Genomic DNA, 21,811 nt, shown 5'->3' with positions numbered 1-21,811 from the left:
ACGCACACCACAGCGAGATGTGGAAAAGCCCCCCTGCAGTGACACCTGCTGTGGCTCCCCGATGTGATTTGATCTGATCAGGAATAGTAGGAAATATGCCTACAAGTTGTCAAAATTAATTAAACGCTTGCTGTTTCTTCTCAAACTTCTAAACTTTTTTGCTATGACTGTTTAAAGGGTCAAGGATACATGAAGGAACTGGAGGGAGATTAAATGAGTCACAGCACATCAGCGGAAACAATTCTTTATCCTTTAATTTATCCTCAGGAACCTTTTGTGTTGGAAAACAACATTATTGTCACAAAGCCCAACAGTGAATTCAAACATATTTGCTGTGTGGCCCTAAACTGTGTTTGGGATTACCTGTAACAAACATGGTCAGGTCTGATACTTCTGTCTGTTACTGTACACCAAGTTGTGATGTACTTTACTGTATACTCTTATAAAAAACGCAGTTAAGCAATGCAAATGTTATCAATGAAATTTATAGATGATCTGATACAACCTTAAATGAAAACTGACACTCCAGATGTTTGTTGTAAAAAGCTAGAGTGCTTTATAAATTGTATTAGTTTCAAGTCAAACAAGTTCTTCCTCCCAACCTCTGAAGGTTCAATCTCTTTTGATATGCAGATAGAATCTGAAGAAGAGATAAACAGTGTGCTCCTCAGTTGCAGTTCTTGTCTTCAGGCAGCAAACTGTGTTGACTATAGTCATCATCATTGCTCTGGTGACTTAATCCAAGGATCTGTTTTTCTGGCCGCTGGTGGTAGAGCATGCACAAGAGGCTGTTGTATTTCTGGTGTCTTGCATCAGAAGAAATACACAAAACACGGTTCTCAAGTAAAGCCTCAACCAATGTGCTAGATCATACCAAGGGAAAAAACATTAAATAATGTTGCTAATTAACACCACTTGTGCTCTTGTTTGGTCTCTTCTGGCTTTAAGCCTGTTTTGGCATTTTGCCATTACATGGTTCCTTCTCGACTCAGCCACGGTGCCCCGTCCTCCTTTTTCCATTGCAAATTAGTATCGCCTCACGCGTGAAGCGAGCGTGGCTGGTTGTCATAGCTTGCAACTGCCGTGACCTAACGCAGCACACACACAGCGAACGTTGAAGGTGTTGTGTTTTTGATTTTCTGCATGTGGCTGTTGCCACAGTTAGAAGACAAAATTAGTTTCAAAAGAAGCTGGAGGCAGCAAAAAAAAAAAAAAAGCTGGTTGAAATACTTAAACACGGCGGGTTTGTTCAGGACACCCCCGTATGTCATTAGCAATGACGACGCAGTGATTAGTGACAATTCTGTCAGACCAATCAATAGTCTGCAGGTTTTCACGTCACCTTTTGCTATTGCCTCAGCTCGCTTAGAACCTCGATTGAGGTGCTACAAAAAAAGTACCTGTTAGTAGGTACCAGGGGAGGAGGTACCACGTAGTAGAAAAAAACGCCATTTAAGTCTTCCTTTTGAGTTACGCATGAGTTGAGATGCATTTGGAAGAACAAATCTGGTTTATTGTAACTGGGGTCCTATCTTTATAGTTTGGGCCATGATTCCCACTACATTACTTTACATAAAGTGAATTGCTAAGTTCTAGGAAGGCAGTGGCATCGCTAAATATAAGGCAAATGGGGCCAGAGGCATGGCCTGTCAAAAAATCACACAATCGCCCAGGAAAATGCGAAAATGGTAAAATTATTACCAATCACCGCTTTCTAGACAGATGTCCTAGTTCAATTTTGACCTACCGTACCTGCTGTAGGTTTCCTTTGCAATGAGCAAATGTTACTAATATTATGTGTGTGCTAATGTTCTGTTTTATATATAGTATGTATACAATATGTTTGTACAGTGGGAGGAATAGGAGACCATCTTTATGTACAGTGTATTAGTGATATCAATTATCTCACTAGCAAATAGGTAAGTAAGTAATTCCCAAAATGCCAAACTAGTCCTTTAACAAAGTAGTTTGTTTGCCTAAACCTAACTAAACCGTAATGTTAGCAGGTTAGAAAACTGTCATAGGAATATTTTTTATGGTTAAAAGCCTCTGACAAACGTGTTTTCTCCAGCGCTACCAGATCAGAAACATTCAAATTGGTCAATATGAAAAGCAACGACAAATTACCTTTGTTTGTTTGGAGGATTTGTTGAAACAGTTTTAGTGGTTGTATACTGTTCATTGCAATCATGTCTTGCCCCATCGGACTTCTTTGCAGCAGTGTCACCATGCTCCCAAAGCTCAGCAATTACATTGGTTAGTACATTGTCATCATAACCATTAGAGATGATGACCAAAACAACAAAAGAACACCTACAGTGTTATCCTCTAAGTTGGAATATGAAGGTTTATTTACAGTAGATATGGTGAGTGTGTCTCTGTGAGTTGCTCCCTTAATAGCAGACTATAGTATGGATGGCACAGCGGCCATTAAACTTTAATGTCCTCATTTGGTCACTGTGAAAAGTGTATCTGGCAGGCAGTGGCTCTGCCTCGCTCACCTCCTGCAGCTCATTACTAGTAATTCAACCTGCGGGCACAATAAGGGCTCCCAATTGTAGGTCTGAGATGGATGCCGTCTAGTTGTAACCTTTAGTAGGTTTCACATTAAGGTTTTTGTTTTTTTCTAAATATAACTGCTGTTACTTGCTACTGGAGTCATGAAAGAGAGAAAGTATACAGGCAGAGTGGGAGGTTGAAACTGTGTGTAAACTGTACTTTCGAAAACTGCAAGTAGGTTATAGTCTGCAGCATTACAGCAACTATTTGTTTTACTCCCTGTAGTGTGCATGTGTGTGACTGATCATTATGACAAGTTGTTACACATGGGCAAAATGTTTCAGGCAAACCGGGTTTACTCGTGTTTCTATTGACAATGTACACTCTTCTTGATACTTTAGAGAGGAAAGTGTGCTTGATTTGCATATCTTCTGCTGTTTTGAGTTTCTCTGGCAGTGTAGAAACATCAGTAAGCCTATCACGAGGTTCACAGAGGACTTAGGTTTGTTCCTTCTTGTGGATAGTGTTCCCCAAACAACACCTGAGGTACCACGATCTGCTGCGTATCCCCTTGGGATGGGGGAGGGGGGTACAGTACTTTTTATGCACTGCAGGAAGGTGTGTGTTTGTGTATGTGCATGTGAGGATGTGTTCTGAACCCCACTTACTTACCAATTCAGCACCTATTTCTGTCGTCTTTCTCTCTCTCTCTCCCTCTGTGACTTGCGGATTTTAAAAAAATGGCTACTGCTACCATATTAACAGTGTTTCCAAAACCTATTGTTGTTTCCTGAGTGTTAAAGGGAGATTAAAAATAATAAGTAGTGGAGCCAGAAAATGGCGGCAGGCAACAAATACATTCATTCAATTTGTTGCTCCTCCCCTGCCACTCTGTGGGGACTGATAATGTTATGCTGCTGGTATGTATTTATGCACTTATGCTTACTTGGCTCTGAGGGACAAGAATGGTGGGTTTTAAAGGGCAAATATATGGACTTTTTAAATGTTTCCACCCTAGCCATATTATTTGTGGTGGTTAACTTATCGTTTGCTATAAGCCCCGTACTCCATAGCTACTGTTGCTATGCCAGTCAAGCTTTCCCTTCTTCTGCAGTACATAACTGCAGCTGCATAAAGAAAGATGTACAACTGAGTTTTATTCTGGTATTTTATGCTTGCTAGTGGCAGGTAATTAAGTATTTAAGGTGCAGGAGACCTGAGTTCAAGCCCTAGCACCACTGTAGAGCAATGATGAAGGATGGAAATGGAAACACACATGCATTTATCATAACACTGATTTATTGAGAAATAACCTCTGTGGTCAGCTGGTCAATAACTCACTATTCCAAAGGGTCCTGCAATTTGTCCTGGCGGCATTCAATTATTCCCAACCAGAGAGAAACATTAATCTTTCTCCATTCTGTTTTGTAGTTTTCTTTAGTGTTTGGTCATATTTTGGAAATGCGCTTATATTTTGGATTGGATTGTACTAAAAAAAGATTAATGTGCATTGATCTTACTATAGGAAGAGTAAAGTTCAATTGGAGGTGCAGTAATTTAAAAGTATTGCATGCTATTTAAGTTTGTTTACTGAACTTATCTAATTGATCCCCCAGCTGTGCTTCGTCATACTAAACTGGCTCAATTTCTGAATGCACCCACAATCTCTGATTTTCTCCGGAGTCAACTGAACTAAATGTGCTGCTAATCTGTGGGACTTCAAAGCTGTTTTTCTCTGCTCTCTTGCCAGGGTCATCACAGATAGCCAACTCCTATCTGCCTCCCCAGGCAAGACTTAGAGCTTTGACTGTTGGTTTGTGGTTAGAGTTCAAACTTGGCTTCAACATTCAGCCGACCAGCAGCAGCGGCGGCAGCAGCAGAAGCAACAACTATACACACATGAGAGCTGAGGCAGAGAGAAAAATATGAAAAAGATATATATTGGCAAAACTGCCCTCAAAACACAGAGAAATGGTTGCAAAAATCAGAAAAGAAGGTAAGACGAGTCAGTCTGTGGAGGGAGTGTTTTAAACTCTAAACATCCGTCTCATAACTGTGTGATCCATTTCATTCATTTTGACTAATGAAAATGGATTCTCATTGGGAGGTCATGACCATGACATATCCATTAAAAACATGATGTGGTATCTATTCATTCCCATTGTTTATCTTCACATCTCTTGTCGTGTTTCAGCTGATATCTACATCCAGGTTAATGCTGCAGTGAACTTAACCAACAGTCTTATACATCTGGAGCCACACCAAACGTAATACTTTAAACAAAATGGCTGTGTGCTCATACTTAATTAAACTTGCATTACATAGTGATTAGAGCCAAGAGCAGTTTTCATATTAGAATAGCTCTCTGGCTCTTTGCCATTTGATTTTACAACATCACTTGTGGAAAAGTTGTAAAGATTTAGTTTTGTTGTCGCGCCAGGCAAGCGGAGGGGGCCCGAACCTGTGAGCCTCAGCATGTGAGATACAAAAACTCTGCTATGACTCATCTGTCAAACAATTTATTTATTTTTTACCTTTATTTATTCAAGGAAATTGGCCAGAGGAAGCCTCTCTTTTGCAGTAATGCCCTAATCCCCTTTGCACTCTTACACACATTCACACATGAAAGCTGCCCAGGACAACCACAGTCTGATCTGCAGCTTCACTAGAGCAGTTGCGGTTCAGGGCCTTGGTCAAGGGCCACCTCAATGGTGGTATCTAATGAGGGAGACAAGCTCTTCCTTTTCACTTTCCCCACCCAGATTTAGGCTACCCTGCCCCACATTTATATTTACATTTATATGCTTACATTATTTGCTTTCTTTGTAAGAGTGATATTTGTAGACAGATGTCAAATCATGTCTTTTAAAAACAGTAGTGATGACAGGGGTATCAATCACTACCTATACTACACTCTTTTTCAAACTCTTTAACTATTCCTTTACAAATTTGGTGCATATCTGTGCTGTTTTTGCATCTGGCCAGATGTTTATTAACTATTATAATGCCATGGTCCACGTTACTGGGCTTATTTTGGCTTTTCTACCTATATACTGACTTCTTACTGCTTGATGAAGGCTTAATTAGTGGACAACCTAGTACCCAGACATTAAAGGTAATCCATCCCTTGTATTGACACAACACAGTCTATAAGTCTTTCTATGGATACCATTCTCTCCTGCTTTACTGCCAGCTTACTAATTGAGGCTCTGGGCCAAGATGGACTTGGAGGTGCACTTATTGCGCCTTCTAGTTGGCAGTTCTGAGCCATCAAACCTCTCTGTGAGCCAAGTATCCATCTGTCTGGAAAAATGCTAAATCCCCCGGAGCGCACAAAGTCCCTGCTCCCCATCTCTAGCTTTTCATTATCCCCATCCACTCCCTCCGTCAGTTCCAGTTGGTGGTTGGTGGTGTGTTTTCATCCTCCACACTCAAACCTGAATCAGATGATCAAATATAGCAGACTATCTGAGACGTTGTTGTTGATGGTGGTGGCGTTGAAAGGGTGGTATTGTGGCCTCTCACTCACACTCTCTCATGCTCTTTGTGTCCCTTTCACCCTCTTTTAAAGCTTACTTGTGCACACAAAGCCATGATCTATTCCATATTTTCTCCTTTTATGAATCACCTATAGTCTGTGTCTATGGGCAAAAAATATTTTTTCCTGTTCTTTCAGAGATTCAATAGACGGGTTGTATAATGGAATTCACCATTACACCGATGGGACCTTTTTTCCCAGCTCTAGTCCCTCCCTGTGAATGGGAAATGATTAGTATTCTTCCTCCATCCATCTCCTCCTCCCCATCGGCCTCACCGCCTTCCCCCAGCTTGGGACCTCGCTCACTCCAAGCTGAATTACACTCCAGTTACGCTTCATCCCCTTCCTTCTTTCTCACACAAACACATACACTTTTTACTCTGTTGCCTTTTCTCTGTCTCTGTTCTCTCTCCCTCTCTCTGCTTTGCTTGATGAACCTGACAAATTTTGACATCAATGAAAGTGCATCAGTGTTGTGACTTCCTGTTCTCTGAACTCTTGTTGCTGCTCGATCAGCTCCTTCCACGACCACAAAGATGACCTCCGTAAGCGCCTGTCGTACACCACCCACAAATTAGAGATGGTGGAGACAGAGTTTGATTCCACTCGGCAGTACCTCGAGACAGAGCTGCGCCGGGCCCAGGAGGAACTGGAGAAATTTACAGAGAAACTACGCAGGTGTGTGTGCATGTGTGCATGACTCTGTGGGCAGCTTGCCTTTTCATGTATGCACAAACTGTCCTTTCCCCACCAGGGAGAAACCCAGCAAAATTGTGCTGTGTAGATGAGGAAATTAGGTGTTTTCAGATTTGCAGCCCAGTATCCCAAGTAATTAAGTCCATATTGTGCAATTTTACACATAAAATGCTGAGATTCAGCGCAGGAAGTAGTGTATGCCCTGGAGAAGAAGACCAGAGTTTATGCCTTGTTTCAGACCTGAAATGAATGCTTTTCATTAACCTCAAACATGAGCTGACCCTAACCATACCTTTACCATTCTTAATTTGCCATAATCACCATCTGTCTAACCTTAAGCGTATTGTGGTATTGAATTGTAAAAAGGTAGAATTTGAAAAAAGTCCCCTAGTGTAATTCAGCGTTTTGCAGAATCGTCCATTATTGATAGTCTTGTCAGCCAATAAGGTGGCATCGTTTTTGACTTAATGACCTGAGAGTGCTGCCTCACAGACTGAGGTCTAGCTTTCCTCTTAAATGAGTAACAGCCCTCGGTTTCATAATGGTTTTGTTTATTCTCCATCAATCAGTGAACCACTCTCTCTTTCATTTTCATTTATGCTCCCTTAAATCTCTTTCTGGTCTTTGTTTTCTGATTTGTCTTTGCTTTTTGTCTCCACTGCCCCCACTTGTCTGGTTAATGGAGCGATAAATGCTGGTTTATCAACCCTCTTAGGCCTGAGAGATAATGTGTAAATGTGATACTGAACTGAGAAGTGATAAAACACCAGGAACAAGTTAACAAATAGAGTCAATGATGTCCTGTTCCATTAAGCTCACTAAGAGAATAAAAAAGAGAAGAGAAATAAACACGTCTTCAAATGCAGTGCTACGGGTCTGCTTAGTTTGTATGTTTATTGATTTCCTGTAATACAATTCTTGTATATTATAAGTATAATTATGCATTTCTCTTAGTATCTCCTGATGTGACGCTTAAAAACGTCATCATCCCTTTTTACTGTGATTTGGTTTAATAGATTTTTATCTTGAGTGATCGCCAAATCTGAGTAAATACTTAAATTATCCTGCAAATCCCCTCTGAGATTCTCCCTCAGTGCCCTGATGTAGTAATTTATTTATGTCTCTGTCCAAAATTATGTGGAGATTACTGGTGCTTATTGAGCTGTATGAACAGTAAAATACTGTCTTGTTTGTAGTATTTAACAGGCCATGATGATTTTTCTGTTCTTTTAGAATTCAGAGTAGCTATGCAGCTCTTCAGAGGATTAACCAGGATTTGGAGGACAAGATGCACAGGACGGTAAGACTCCTGCTGAGGTGCTTCCACTTTTAACCTCACATTGCTAGACTATCATACCAGTTTCTGTTGAAAATCTGTAGCACAACTCAACCAAAATCACATTTGTTTTGTAAAAATCAAGTGCATGAAAACATGTCAAGAACATCAAACATCTTGACTTATCAAATACCAAAGTCTAGATATTACCAAATGTTTTATTTTTTATTCAGCAACCTTTACCTGACATACACTACCGTTCAAAAGTTTGGGGTCACCCAAATAATTTTGTGTTTTCCCTGCAAAGTCACACTTATTCACCACCATACGTTGTGAAATGAATAAAAATAGAGTCAAGACATTGACAAGGTTAGAAATAAGATTTGTATTTTAATTAAGATTTTTTTTACATCAAACTTTGCTTTCGTCAAAGAACCTCCATTTGCAGCAATCACAGCATTGCAGACCTTGGCATTCTAGCTGTAATTTGTTGAGGTAACTGGAGAAATTGCACCCCACGCTTCCAGAAGCACTCCCCACAAGTTGGATTGGTTGGATGGCACTTCTTGCGTACCATACGTTCAAGCTGCTCCCACAACAGCTCAATGGGGTTCAGATCTGTGACTGCGCTGGCCATTCCATTACCGATAGAATACCAGCTGCCTGCTCTGCTTAAATAGTTCTTGCACCAATTTGGAGGTGTGTTTAGGGTCATTGTCCTGTTGTAGGATGAAATTGGCTCCAATCAACGCTGTCCACTGGGTATGATGGCGTTGCAAAAATGGAGTGATAGCCTTCCTTATTCAGAATCCCTTTTACCCTGTACAAATCTCCCACCTTACCAGCACCAAAGCAACCCCAGACCATCATATTACCTCCACCATGCTTAACAGATGGCGTCAGGCTTCTCCCAGCATCTTTTCATTTGTTCTGCATCTCACAACGTTCTTCTTTGTGATCCAAACACCTCAAACTTGGATTCATCCGTCCCACCACTTTTTTCCAGTCTTCCTCTGTCCAATGTCTGTGTTCTTTTGCCCATCTTATCTTTTTTTTATTGGCCAGTCTCAGATATGGCTTTTCTTTGCCCCTCGCCCTGAAGCCCAGAATCCCGCAGCAGCCCTCTCACTGTAATGTTGACACTGGTGTTTTGCGGGTACTATTTAATGAGATGCCAGTTTGGACTTGTGAGGCATCTGTTTCTCAAACTAGAGACTCTAATGTACTTATCTTCTGTGCTCAGTTGTGCAACGCGGCCTCCCACTTTTTTTTCTACTCTGGTTAGAGCCTGTTTGTGCTGTCGTCTGAAGGGAGTAGTACAACCGTTGTAGAAATCTTCAATTTCTTAGCAATGTCTCGCATGGAATAGCCTTCATTTCTCAGGACAAGAATAGACTGTCGAGTTTCAGATGAAAGTTCTCTTTTTCTGGCATTTTGAGCGTTTAATGACCCCACAAATGTGATGCTCCAGAAACTCAATCGCTCAAAGGAAGGTCAGTTTTGTAGCTTCTGTACAAACCTAAACTGTTTTCAGATGTTGAACATGATTGCACAAGGGTTTTCTAACATCAATTAACTTCTGAGCCAATGACAAACACATTGTACCATTAAAACACTGGAGTGATAGTTGCTGGAAATGGCCTCTATACACCTAGTAGATATTGCAACAAAACCAGACATTTGCAGCTAGAATAGTCATTTACCACATTACAATGTATAGAGTGTATTCTTCAAAGTTAAGACTAGTTTAAAGTTCTTCATTGAAAAGTACAGTGCTTTTCCTTCCAAAAATAAGGACATTTCAATGTGACCCCAAACTTTTGAACAGTAGTGTATGTTCTTTCCAAACCACATTTTTGTGCATTTACAAACTTTTGAACCACCAACCTTCCAGTACAACCAAAGTCTATTGTTGAGGTAAGTCAATGTTAGGATACAGAGTTAAAGGGTAATATTTGTTTTACTAACCAAAAGCATTTGCTGCCATTCAGACTAGTACTGTTTAAAAAACCTTTTAAAGTACCTTTTTCTTAGTGGCCTTCATTTGGTGTCATCAAGGTTTATTGTATTTAACTGTGATTCATTTTATGTGTTGAATCATACTTACTGTTCAATAATTCTAGTAAGGAAATAATCATCCAAACCATGTCATTTTACAACCTTTATTGTAACTGTTTATTACTAAAAATAAAAATACATTTGAACCAGCCAAACTACATATAAATATTGCTTACACATTCATGCTTCAGTAAATAAATCTAACTATTAAATCTACGTAAAATTAAAACACCGTTTTGCAGGGCCCATTCTGCATATTGAGTGCTGTTACTTCTAATACTTTATGTCATGTGTGTTTGCTGTTTGGCCTCTGGACTTTTACTGTTGTATACTTTTCAATATCGGACATTTACCCAATATAGGGTATAACTAAGTACTTCTTTTACCACTTTAACTCACAGATTCAAACAAGCATCTTTTAAAATTCTCCAGTCTTTAGGCCACAACTTGTTTGTACAGGCTTCACCACTGTGTGACTACATTTCCACATTCCCTGACTGCTGTGGTGGTTTGTATTGCTATCGGTAAGAAGTGCAGGATTTTGATGGTCTCTGTAAGTACCACAGACTTCTCGATAAGACTTTCATAAATGATGTATGAAGGTGATGGAGATATGTGAACTCAGCCACATACTTGCAAACATACACACACAAACACACAGAGCTTATCAGCTTGCACCCAAAGTTTGACCTGGAATAATTTATTTGAGTCCTGTAGTTACAAGGAAATCAGAACTTACAAATTTACTTTTGTATTTCCCTTTTAGACTACAACAATTGTTGAACGAAGACAGCCAGCAGATGTTTCTTTGGCTCTTTTTTTTGTACTGTGAAGAATACATGATGGTGTCAGGTCCCATAGCTTAGGGTGATAAACGAATGATTACAAGACAGAGGGACGAGTGTTGTAGGGTGCAATTAGTTTCAAGACCTACTTCACGGGAATAACAAATTCAAATACGTACATGAAGAGAAAATTTATTATACATATGCTATAACTTTGTTGATGTGCAGTACTATGACCTTTCTTTGTTACTACTACTTTTTTTACAAGAGCCCTTTTGTGACAGGACAGATAGCTTAGGGTGATAAGACTATAATTTGAAGACAGAAGGATCAGTGATTAAAACTTGTATGTGTTTAAATCCTTGTTTCAGGAAGTCCAATACACTAAGCAAAAGAGTCAAATATGCCAAAAACATAGCTTTTGTGTGAGGTCAGATACCTTAGAGTGACAGAAGGTTGAGTCTTTGAATCTTATGTTTCACTAAGATTACATGTCCAATATACTAAGTGGAAGAGAGCGGAGACAAATATGACGACAACAGCAACTTAGTTGTCAGGTCAGATGGTTTCGTGTGATAAGAGCAACAGTGGAAGTCAGAAGGTTTAGTGTTCAAATCTCATAGGGTACAGCTGGTTGACAGACCTACTATTTTGGGAATAAAGAATTTCAAAAGATGAGGACATAATTTGAATGAGACTGCCAGTCTAAAGGTTAGGTTTCTTTCAGTAATTTTTTTAGTTATTGTACAGTATGTAGATGAATGCACGTTTCTACATACTATACAATAACTCCCCCCCCCCACACACACACTTTTATTGCTTCAGACATAGTATACTATGACTTTTTTGTCACTTTTTTGACATAGTATACTGTGACTTTCTTCAAAATACCATTACTTTTTCATCACTTTTTTCAACATACTATACTGTGACTTTTTATGACATGCTATATGATGATTTTTTATCCCTTTTTTCGACATACTATAATATCACTTTTTTCAACATAATATACTGTAACATTTTTGACATAACATACCATAACTTTTGAATCACTTTTTTTCCACATACTATACTTTGACTTTTTCATCAATTTTATCAACATACTATGATTTTTTTTATGTGCTTTACTATGACTTCTTTTGACACGCTGTACTTTGATGTTTTTATTACTTTTTTGAATGCTAAACTATAACTTTTTTCAATATGCTACATTATGAATTTTTTTCGATGTGCTGTACTATGTTTTTTTTTACATACTATACTATGACTTTTTTTATCACTTTTCTGACATATAATGACTTTTATTGACATACTATGACTCTTTCGACATGCTATACTATGACTTTTTAATCACTTTTTTTGACATGCTAAACTATTACTTTAAACGTCATGCTATACTATAACTTTTTTTGACATACAATAGTATGACTTTTTTCGACATACAATACAATGATTTTTTTATTACTTTTATCAACATGCTGTACTATTAGTTTTTTCGACATGCTCTGCTATAACTTTTTTGACATGCTATACTACGATGTTTTTGTCACTTGTTTGACATACTACACCATGAATTTTTTGACATGCTGTACCACGACTTATTTCAACACACTATACTATGATGTTTTCATTACTTTTTCCAAATGCTATAAAATGACTTTTTCAGCATGCTATAACATTACTTTTTTTGCAATACCATTTGATTACTTTTTTTCGACAAACGACGACTATCACTAGTTAATCACTTTTTTTGACATATTACAACTACGACTAGTTAATCACTTTTTTCGACATATCATACCATGACTTTTTGACATACTATACTGTGACTTTTTTTGATGTGCCTGTGACTTTTTCACTTTGCTGATGTGCAGTACTATGACATTTCTTTGTTACTACTACTTTTTTGCAGGAGCACTACAGGACAGATAGCTTAGGGTGATAAGAATACAGTTAGAAGGCAGAAGGTTGAGTGTTCAATGTTCACATGTGGTTAAAGCATTGTTTCAGGAAGTTTTGATGTCCTTTACGCTAAGCAAAAGAGACAAATATGCCAAAAACATAACTTTTGTATGAGGTCAGATAGCTTTGAGGGATAAGACCATGTTTAGAGGTCCAGTATACTAAGGTGGAAGAGACAAATATGATGAAAACAGCAACTTGTTTGTAAGGTCAGATAGCTTTGGAGGACAGAAGATTCAGTGTTCAAATCTCATAGGGTACAGCTGGTTTAAAGATCACCTTTATGGGAATGAAGAATTTAGAAAGATGTAAATGTAAATGTGCTGTATTTATATAGCGCTTTTCCAGTCTTAACAACTGCTCAAAGCGCTTTTACATCTACGGGATACATTCACCATTCATACACATTCATACACTGTGGCCGGGGCTGCCGTACAAGGTGCCACCTGCTCATCAGATAAACACTCACACACATTCACACTCCATTCACACAGCACCGGGGGCAACTCGGGGTTCAGAGTCTTGCCCAAGGACACTTCGACAATGACTGCAGGGGCGGGGATCGAACCTTCCAACCTTCCGATTGGCAGGCAACCGCTCTACCACTGAGCCACAGCCGCCCCATGATGAGGACAAAATTTGAAAGAGGACAAAATTTGAAAGAGACTGCCAGTCTAAAGGTTAGTTTTTTTCAGTTATTGTATAGTATGTAGATAAATACCATCATATACTATGCAATAACCTCCCCCTCCACACACACACACACACACAAACACACACACACACACACACACACAATATTTTCAACATGCTACTATAACATGCTATACTTTGATATGTTTGTTGCTTTTTTGAATGCTATACTATGACTTTTTTCAAATGCTACACTATGAATTTTTTCGATGTGCTATACCATGACTTGTTGATCACTTTTTTCAACATACTAAACTATGACTTTAAACGTCATACTATACTATGACTTTTTTCAACATACTATACTAAGACTTTTTTATCATCTTTTTAGACATACTATAATATAAACTTTTTATCACTTTTTTGACGTACTATAATATGACTTTTTTCGTCATGCTATAATGACTTTTTTTGACATACTATACTATGACTTTTTTTATCATTTTTTTCCAACATACTATTATATTACTTTTTTATCACTTTTTCTTTGACATGCTATAATATGACTTTTTTTGACATACCATACAAGATTTTTTTATACATTTTTTTGACATACTATACTATGACTTTATCGCTTTTTTGACATACTATAATATGACTTTTTTTGTCATGCTATACTATGACGTTTTCATCACTTTTTTCGACATAATATACTATCACTTTTTTATTATTTTTTTACATACTATACTATGACTTTATCGTTTTTTCCACAAACTATACTATGACTTTATTACTTTTTTCCACATACTATACTATGACTTTTTCATCACTTTTTTCGACATAATATACTATCACTTTTTTGACATACTATAATATGACTTTTTTTGACATGCTATACTATGACGTTTTCATCACTTTTTTCCACATAATATACTATCACTTTTTTATCATTTTTTTTTACATACTATACTATGACTTTATCGTTTTTTTCGACATACCATACTATGACTTTTTCATCACTTTTTTTACATAATATTACTATCACTTTTTCGACATACTATTTGACGTTTTTTATCACTTTTTTGATATACTATAACACAACTTTTTTTTGTCATGCTATACTATGACGTTTTCATCACGTTTTTCAACATGATATACTGTCACTTTTTCATAATTTTTTTTGGACATACTATATTATGACTTTTTTAACATACTATGCTATGACTTTATCGCATTTTTCGACATAATATACTATGACTTTTTAATGACTTTTTTCGACATACTATATGACTTTTTTATCACTTTCTTGACATACTATAATATGACTTGTTTCGTCATGCTATACTATGACTTTTTGACATACTATACTATGACTTTATCGCTTTTTTCGACATAATATACTATAACTTCTTTCGTCATGCTATACCTTGACTTTTTTCGTCAAACTATACTATGACTTTATCGCTTTTTTCGACATAATATACTATGACTTTTTTCCTCATGCTATACCTTGACTTTTTTCGTCATGCTATACTATGACTTTTTTATCATCTTTTTAGACATACTATAATATAAACTTTTTTATCACTTTTTTGACATACTATAATATGCCTTTTTTTATAATGCTATACTATGACTTTTTTCTACATACTATACTATGACTTTTTTATTATCTTTTTAGACATACTATAATAAAAACTTTTTTATCACTTTTTTGACATACTATAATATGACTTTTTTTGTCATGCTATACTATGATTTTTTTTGACATACTACACTATGATTTTAATCATTTCTTTCTGACATACTATAATATGACTTTTTTATCACTTTTTTGACATACAATAATATAACTTTATGCTTTTGTCAACATACTTATACAATACTATGACTTTTTTTTCTACTATACTATGAATTTTTATCATTTTTTACGACATTCTATAATATAAACTTTTTTATCACTTTTTCGAGATACATAAATATGACTTTTTCGTCATGCCATACTATGACTTTTTTCGACCTACTATACTATGACTTTTTATCATTTTTTGACATGCTATGATATGACATTTTTCAAATACTATACTATGATTTTTTTTAATTTTCTTTGACATACTATAATATGATTTTTTGTCATGCTATACAATGGACGTTTTCATCCTTTTTTTGACATGATATACTATCACTTTTTTACAATTTTTTCGACTACTATACTATGACTTTTTCGACATACTATACTATGACTTTTTATCATTTTTTTTACATACTATACTATGATTTTACTCTTTTTTCCACTACTACTATGACTATTTCATCACTTTTTTTACTTATATACTATGACTTTATCACTTTTTTTGACATACTATAATATGACTTTTTTGTCATGCTATACTATGACGTTTTCACACTTTTTTATATTTTTTTGACATACTATACAGAACTTTTTTATCATCTTTTTAGACATACATATATAAACTTTTATCACTTTTTTGACGTACTATAATATGACTTTTTTTCGTCATGCTATAATGATTTTTTGACATACTATACTGACTTTTTTTATCATTTTTTTCCAACATACTATTATATTACTTTTTTATCACTTTTTCTTTGACATGCTATAATATGACTTTTTTTGACATACCATACAAGATTTTTTATACATTTTTTTGACAACTATACTATGACTTTATCGCTTTTTTGACATACTATATATGACTTTTTTTGTCATGCTATACTATGACGTTTTCATCACTTTTTTCGACATAATAACTACACTTTTTTATTATTTTTTTACATACTATACTATGACTTTATCGTTTTTTCCACATACTATACATGAACTTTTTCATCACTTTTTTCGACATAATATACTATCACTTTTTTGACATACTATAATATGACTTTTTTTGACATGCTATACTATGACGTTTCATCACTTTTTCCACAAATACTATCACTTTTTTATCATTTTTTTTACATACTATATATGACTTAATCGTTTTTTCAACATACTATACTATGACTTATCGTTTTTTTGACATACCATACTATGACTTTTTCATCACTTTTTTTACATATATTACTATCACTTTTTCGACATCATTATTTGACGTTTTTTATCACTTTTTTTGACATACTATAACACAACTTTTTTTTGTCATGCTATACTATGACGTTTTCATCACGTTTTTCAACATGATATACTGTCACTTTTTCATAATTTTTTTGGACATACTATATTATGACTTTTTTAACATACTATGCTATGACTTTATCCGCATTTTTCGACATAATATACTGACTTTTAATGACTTTTTTCGACATACTATATAGCTTTTTTATCACTTTCTTGACATACTATATTGACTTGTTTCGTCTGCTATACTATGACTTTTTTGACATACTATACTATGACTTTATCGCTTTTTTGACATATATACTATAACTCTTTCGTCATGCTATACCTTGACTTTTTTCGTCACTATACTATGACTTTATCGCTTTTTTCGACATAATATACTATGACTTTTTTCCTCATGCTAAACCTTGACTTTTTTCGTCATGCTATACTATGACTTTTTTATCATCTTTTAGAACATACTATAATATAAACTTTTTTATCACTTTTTTACATACATAATATGCCTTTTTTATCATGCTATACTATGACTTTTTTCTACATACTATACTATGACTTTTTTATCATCTTTTTAGACATACTATAATAAAAACTTTTTTATCACTTTTTGACATACTATATATGACTTTTTTATCATGCTATACTATGATTTTTTTGATATACTACACTATGACTTTTTAATCATTTCTTTCTGACATACTATAATATGACTTTTTTATCACTTTTTTGACATGCTATGATATGACATTTTTCGACATACTATACTATGATTTTTTTATAATTTTCTTTGACATACTATAATATGATTTTTTTCGTCATGCTAAACAATGACGTTTTCATCCCTTTTTTTGACATGATATACTATCACTTTTTTACAATTTTTTTCGACATACTATACTATGACTTTTTTATCATTTTTTTTACATACTATACTATGATTTTATCTCTTTTTTCCACATACTATACTATTACTATTTCATCACTTTTTTTTACTTTATATACTATGACTTTATCACTTTTTTTGACATACTATAATATGACTTTTTTTGTCATGCTATACTATGACGTTTTCATCACTTTTTTATAATTTTTTTGACATACTATACTATGACTTTTTTATCATTTTTTTTTTACATACTATACTATGACTTTATCGTTTTTTCCAGATACTATAGTATGACTTTTTCATCACTTTTTTGACATACTATAAGATTACTTTTTTATCACTTTTTTGACATACTATAATATGACTTTTTTCGTCATGCTATACCATGACGTTTTCATCACTTTTTTATCATTTATTTTCGAGATACTATCACATGGCTTTTTTATCAGTTTTTTGACATATTATACTATGACTTTTTCATCACTTTTTTGACATAATATACTGTGACTTTTCAACATTTTCCCAACCTGACTCTTTTAGTACTTTCATTGACACACTACACTATGACTTTTCATCACTTTTTTCCACATACTATATCATGACTATTTCATCACTTTTTTATCTTTTTTTTTTCCATACTATAATATCACTTTTTTATCACTTTTTTTCAACATACTACACTTTGACTTTTTAATCACTTTTTTCTACATGTTATACTTTAACACTTTTTCTAACCACTTCTTACCACTTACCAGACCTCTGACAGACATCAAGTTGTTGGTGCAAGTGACAAAAACGTGAAACCCAAACAAGTCATACAAGAACAAATCAAATCATGTCAAATTGATTTCAAGGGGTAAATGCATTGTTTAAACTTTGATAGATTCAATTGTAAAACAATCTATTCAAATCAAAATTGTTTATTGGAGTATTCTGAGTAATGGCATGTCAGGGGAGGAAAAGTTAATTTAAATCAACATAAAAACAATAAGATTTAACATTAACTAATTGACATTTAGGGCTGGAAGGGGTGTAGAGCAAACTTTATTTTTTTTATCCGACCGAGATTCTACAATTGAACAAAGTTTCATTTATGAAGATTAAATACATGACACAAAACAACCTCTACCACAGCATTTTCTCTTAGCAAAGGAGCTCCACTGGTTGCTTCACATTGGCCCGAGCCTGTCTAAGAGCAATCAGTGTGTTCAAAAATCAGTTTCATTGTGTGTTTACAATTACATCCGTATTGTATGTGAAAACAGTAACTTGTATTAAAATACTGATACTTGAAGTTTGATGAGATTAACCTGTAACATTCGAAAATCTACAGTCCTTTTTTGAATCTGGGAAAGATGGTAAGTGATGATGATTGTTGCCATCTCCTTACGTCCAGTAACAAGCTTTGTCTTATTCCGTGAAGTTTTTTTTTTTTCTTCTTCAGAGGAAGGACAGCACTCTGATCAGAGTGTGTAAGATAAGGATACTTGTCCTTATTACAATCAGCTGAGTCCTTGCGCTTAAGTGGTCATCTTACTTCACCATTCATGAGGCTGGGAGGACCTCAGCCTGTGCCAAGAAGGAGGAAAATTGCTGCATGGGGACATTCCTCCATCCTTACCTGCTTTTTGACACCTTTGGTGCCTTTGTTTCCCCCCATGTGGATCTTCCAACTTTATGGCTGCTCTTATGATTAGCAGTATTCATGGTACTCTCCATCAAAGACATAAACCCAAAATAAACAAACTGAATTTTCTATGACAATGCATGGAATGCTATACCATGACAAAAAAAATGTAAATTAAATGTCATAGTATATAAAAAAAGTAATTTATGTTATTAAAGGTAATACAAAGTTATTGTATTGAAACAATACATTGTATTGAATTGACAATTATTGAAATTAATGAAATGGACTGCAGATGATTATAATATAATAAATATATTTCATGTCATGTTCAGTCGCTGCACAAAATGTTTTTGAGGCCATTGGCCCGCAAGAGGCACTTTGAGAAACTATGGTGTAATGTAATCTACACCCGCAATCTCAAATACAAAATCAATGATTGTTTGAACCCATGCTGAGAATCCTTAGCCTTTGAAAAGGAATATAACTGAAAATGCGCCAGCCTGGAGTTTCAACCAAGAGAGACAAAATATTGATAAATACGAGCTTCAAAGCCTCAAATACAGTGATCATTATAAATGACATAACGAGAAACTATAATCTTATACAATCAGATAATGTAACAGTGATGATGACATTTTATCTTTCTGCTTTCTATCGGCTTGCTCTCTCTCTCTCTGGTCTAAGAAATGAGAAATCTACTATAATCGATTTGAACACACCTGTTTAGCAGCAGAAGGTCTCTCATCTCACTCAAAGCAATTACATGATCAAAGATAGGCAGTGCAACCAATGTCCAAAGTAATTGGTCTTACCTGCCGCAACCCCTGTTAGAAAACTATTATAGCTAACTGCTGTCCAATCACATCAAGTTGAGAGGTCCCCTGTGCGGTTTGCACCTCGCAGCCCTCACTTTAGGATTTATCAGCCAGAATCAGAACAAAAGATGAGCCCGCTCAACAGCAGGGTCTGTTCTCATGACGAACAGTATCTTGATTAAAGTGGATCGTAATCTCATTAGGCGTTTGATCTATAGGGCTTGTCGGCCCAGCACATACACTAATGGAAGAAGACTGTGAGAAGTTATTGGTGAACCAGCAGCGTATTGCTAAAAATATTGATGTGGAGGTAAACAGTCAAATAAAAAGGCACTTTTGTAGTCAGCTGATTTTCATTGTGCATTTGACTTTTCTGTCCATTTCTTTTTAAAAAGTCAATACTAAATGTGTTATAGACATCATTTCACTCATTATCACTAATCTATAACACAAGATGTTATTACGACAAGATACTATTAGGATTAGTTTTGCCATGTGGGTGAACTGCCCCTTTAAAGTAAGCAGACACAATTTGCAGTCGATAATGGAGATTTGCTAGATACATTTCTCTGTCAACTCATGCACGGTGGTGGACCAGTGGGGCGTGAAAACTGTAATAAATCAACCGTGACATGAAATACAGTGCTGTGTGTTCCGAAACAGCCATTCACAAAAACATCTGTCTTACAGTATTTGCAGCCTATTGTTTGTAATGCTCCAATGTAATACATCTTGCTTTGTCATACTATGAATCCACTGAAAGCCTAAAATATCTTCCTATCATGGATCATTCCTCTTATACAGTACATCATCATATTCCAGTCATGTTAAAATGATTTTAAAAACTTTTGACTTTTCAAAGGGATTGTCTGTCTAGCGGAGAGCCTTGGTGTAGCACATCAGTCTTTGTGGAAGGAGAAACTATGGGATTTTTTCAACTCACTATGTCCGGGCTCATTGGGATGCCATTTCTTGTGATGTCATGTCATGCAATGGCATTTCAAGGGGGAGGGGGGATATGTCTCTTTGTAGAAGACAGGCAAGCGGTGACAAAGGCAGCTCCAATCAAATCAGACACATAATTAAAAGTTCTGAGAGGCACAAAATGACAAGGTCAACCAAAAAACAGCAAAGGAGAAAACTATTTCATAAAGAGCGAAGCAAGAGATTAACACCTGAAAGAACTGACAGATTCACGTTGTGATGACATTGAATAACTGTCTCTAAGTTTTGATTTGTAGATAAACAGTGCTGCAGATGAAACTGTTTGTAAAGATGACATAATAGCCAACCTAAAACAAAATTGCATTCCTGAAATAAGCTACAGTCAGTGACAGACACTAGCTTTGCGCCTGTGAGACTGTTAAGTAAAAGTTCAAATTAATGTTTGAGCCTCTTCTGAGACAGGGCTGGTACAAGCATAAAGGACATATTTGCATACAAGTGTTAGTCAGATAGTCTTTTTGTGTTACCTAAAATATACCATACATTCTGAATTAAAATAACTGGAATTTAAAAGATTCAGAATGCAATAAACTACAAGTATTGAAACTACAAACACTACTTCTAATTGTAGAATAGGCTGTTCGACATGATATTGGTTATTGGTGTATAATATAGTTTCTTATTTTTTACACAAATCTGTTACAAGATTTTGGGGAAACTGTAGTACTTCAGGAGCTGTCCATGGTGCTGAAAGTCATCATTTCTCTTCAGAGCCTTTGGCAGGGTCAGCTATCTAACAGCAGTCCTAGAACTGGCAGGAAATCAAGGTCTCACTCAATAACTGCTACTAAAAAAATCAGATGATGCAGTCACATTAACATTGATCGATTATCTTAGAATTCCTTTGGTCGTAAAGCAGGAAACAAAAGCAACAAAAACATTAAAA

General features: G+C 35.6%; 1 protein-coding gene across 1 annotated transcript in view; it reads left to right on the top strand.

The window, feature by feature from the left end:
* begain (brain-enriched guanylate kinase-associated) overlaps positions 1–21,811 on the top strand; it is a 53,123-nt gene that overhangs the window by 15,335 nt on the left and 15,977 nt on the right. Inside the window, exons 3-4 of the mRNA XM_032500727.1 lie at positions 6,554–6,715; positions 7,967–8,033. Of these exons, the coding sequence (XP_032356618.1) occupies positions 6,554–6,715; positions 7,967–8,033 (229 nt within the window). The remainder of the gene's footprint in view (positions 1–6,553; positions 6,716–7,966; positions 8,034–21,811) is intronic.

Source organism: Etheostoma spectabile, chromosome 20 (genome assembly GCF_008692095.1).
Source record: "Etheostoma spectabile isolate EspeVRDwgs_2016 chromosome 20, UIUC_Espe_1.0, whole genome shotgun sequence".
In the NCBI taxonomy this organism is placed as follows: domain Eukaryota; kingdom Metazoa; phylum Chordata; class Actinopteri; order Perciformes; family Percidae; genus Etheostoma; species Etheostoma spectabile.
The sequence above is the reverse complement of the archived record's forward strand: the minus strand, read 5'-3'. Positions and strand labels throughout refer to the sequence as shown.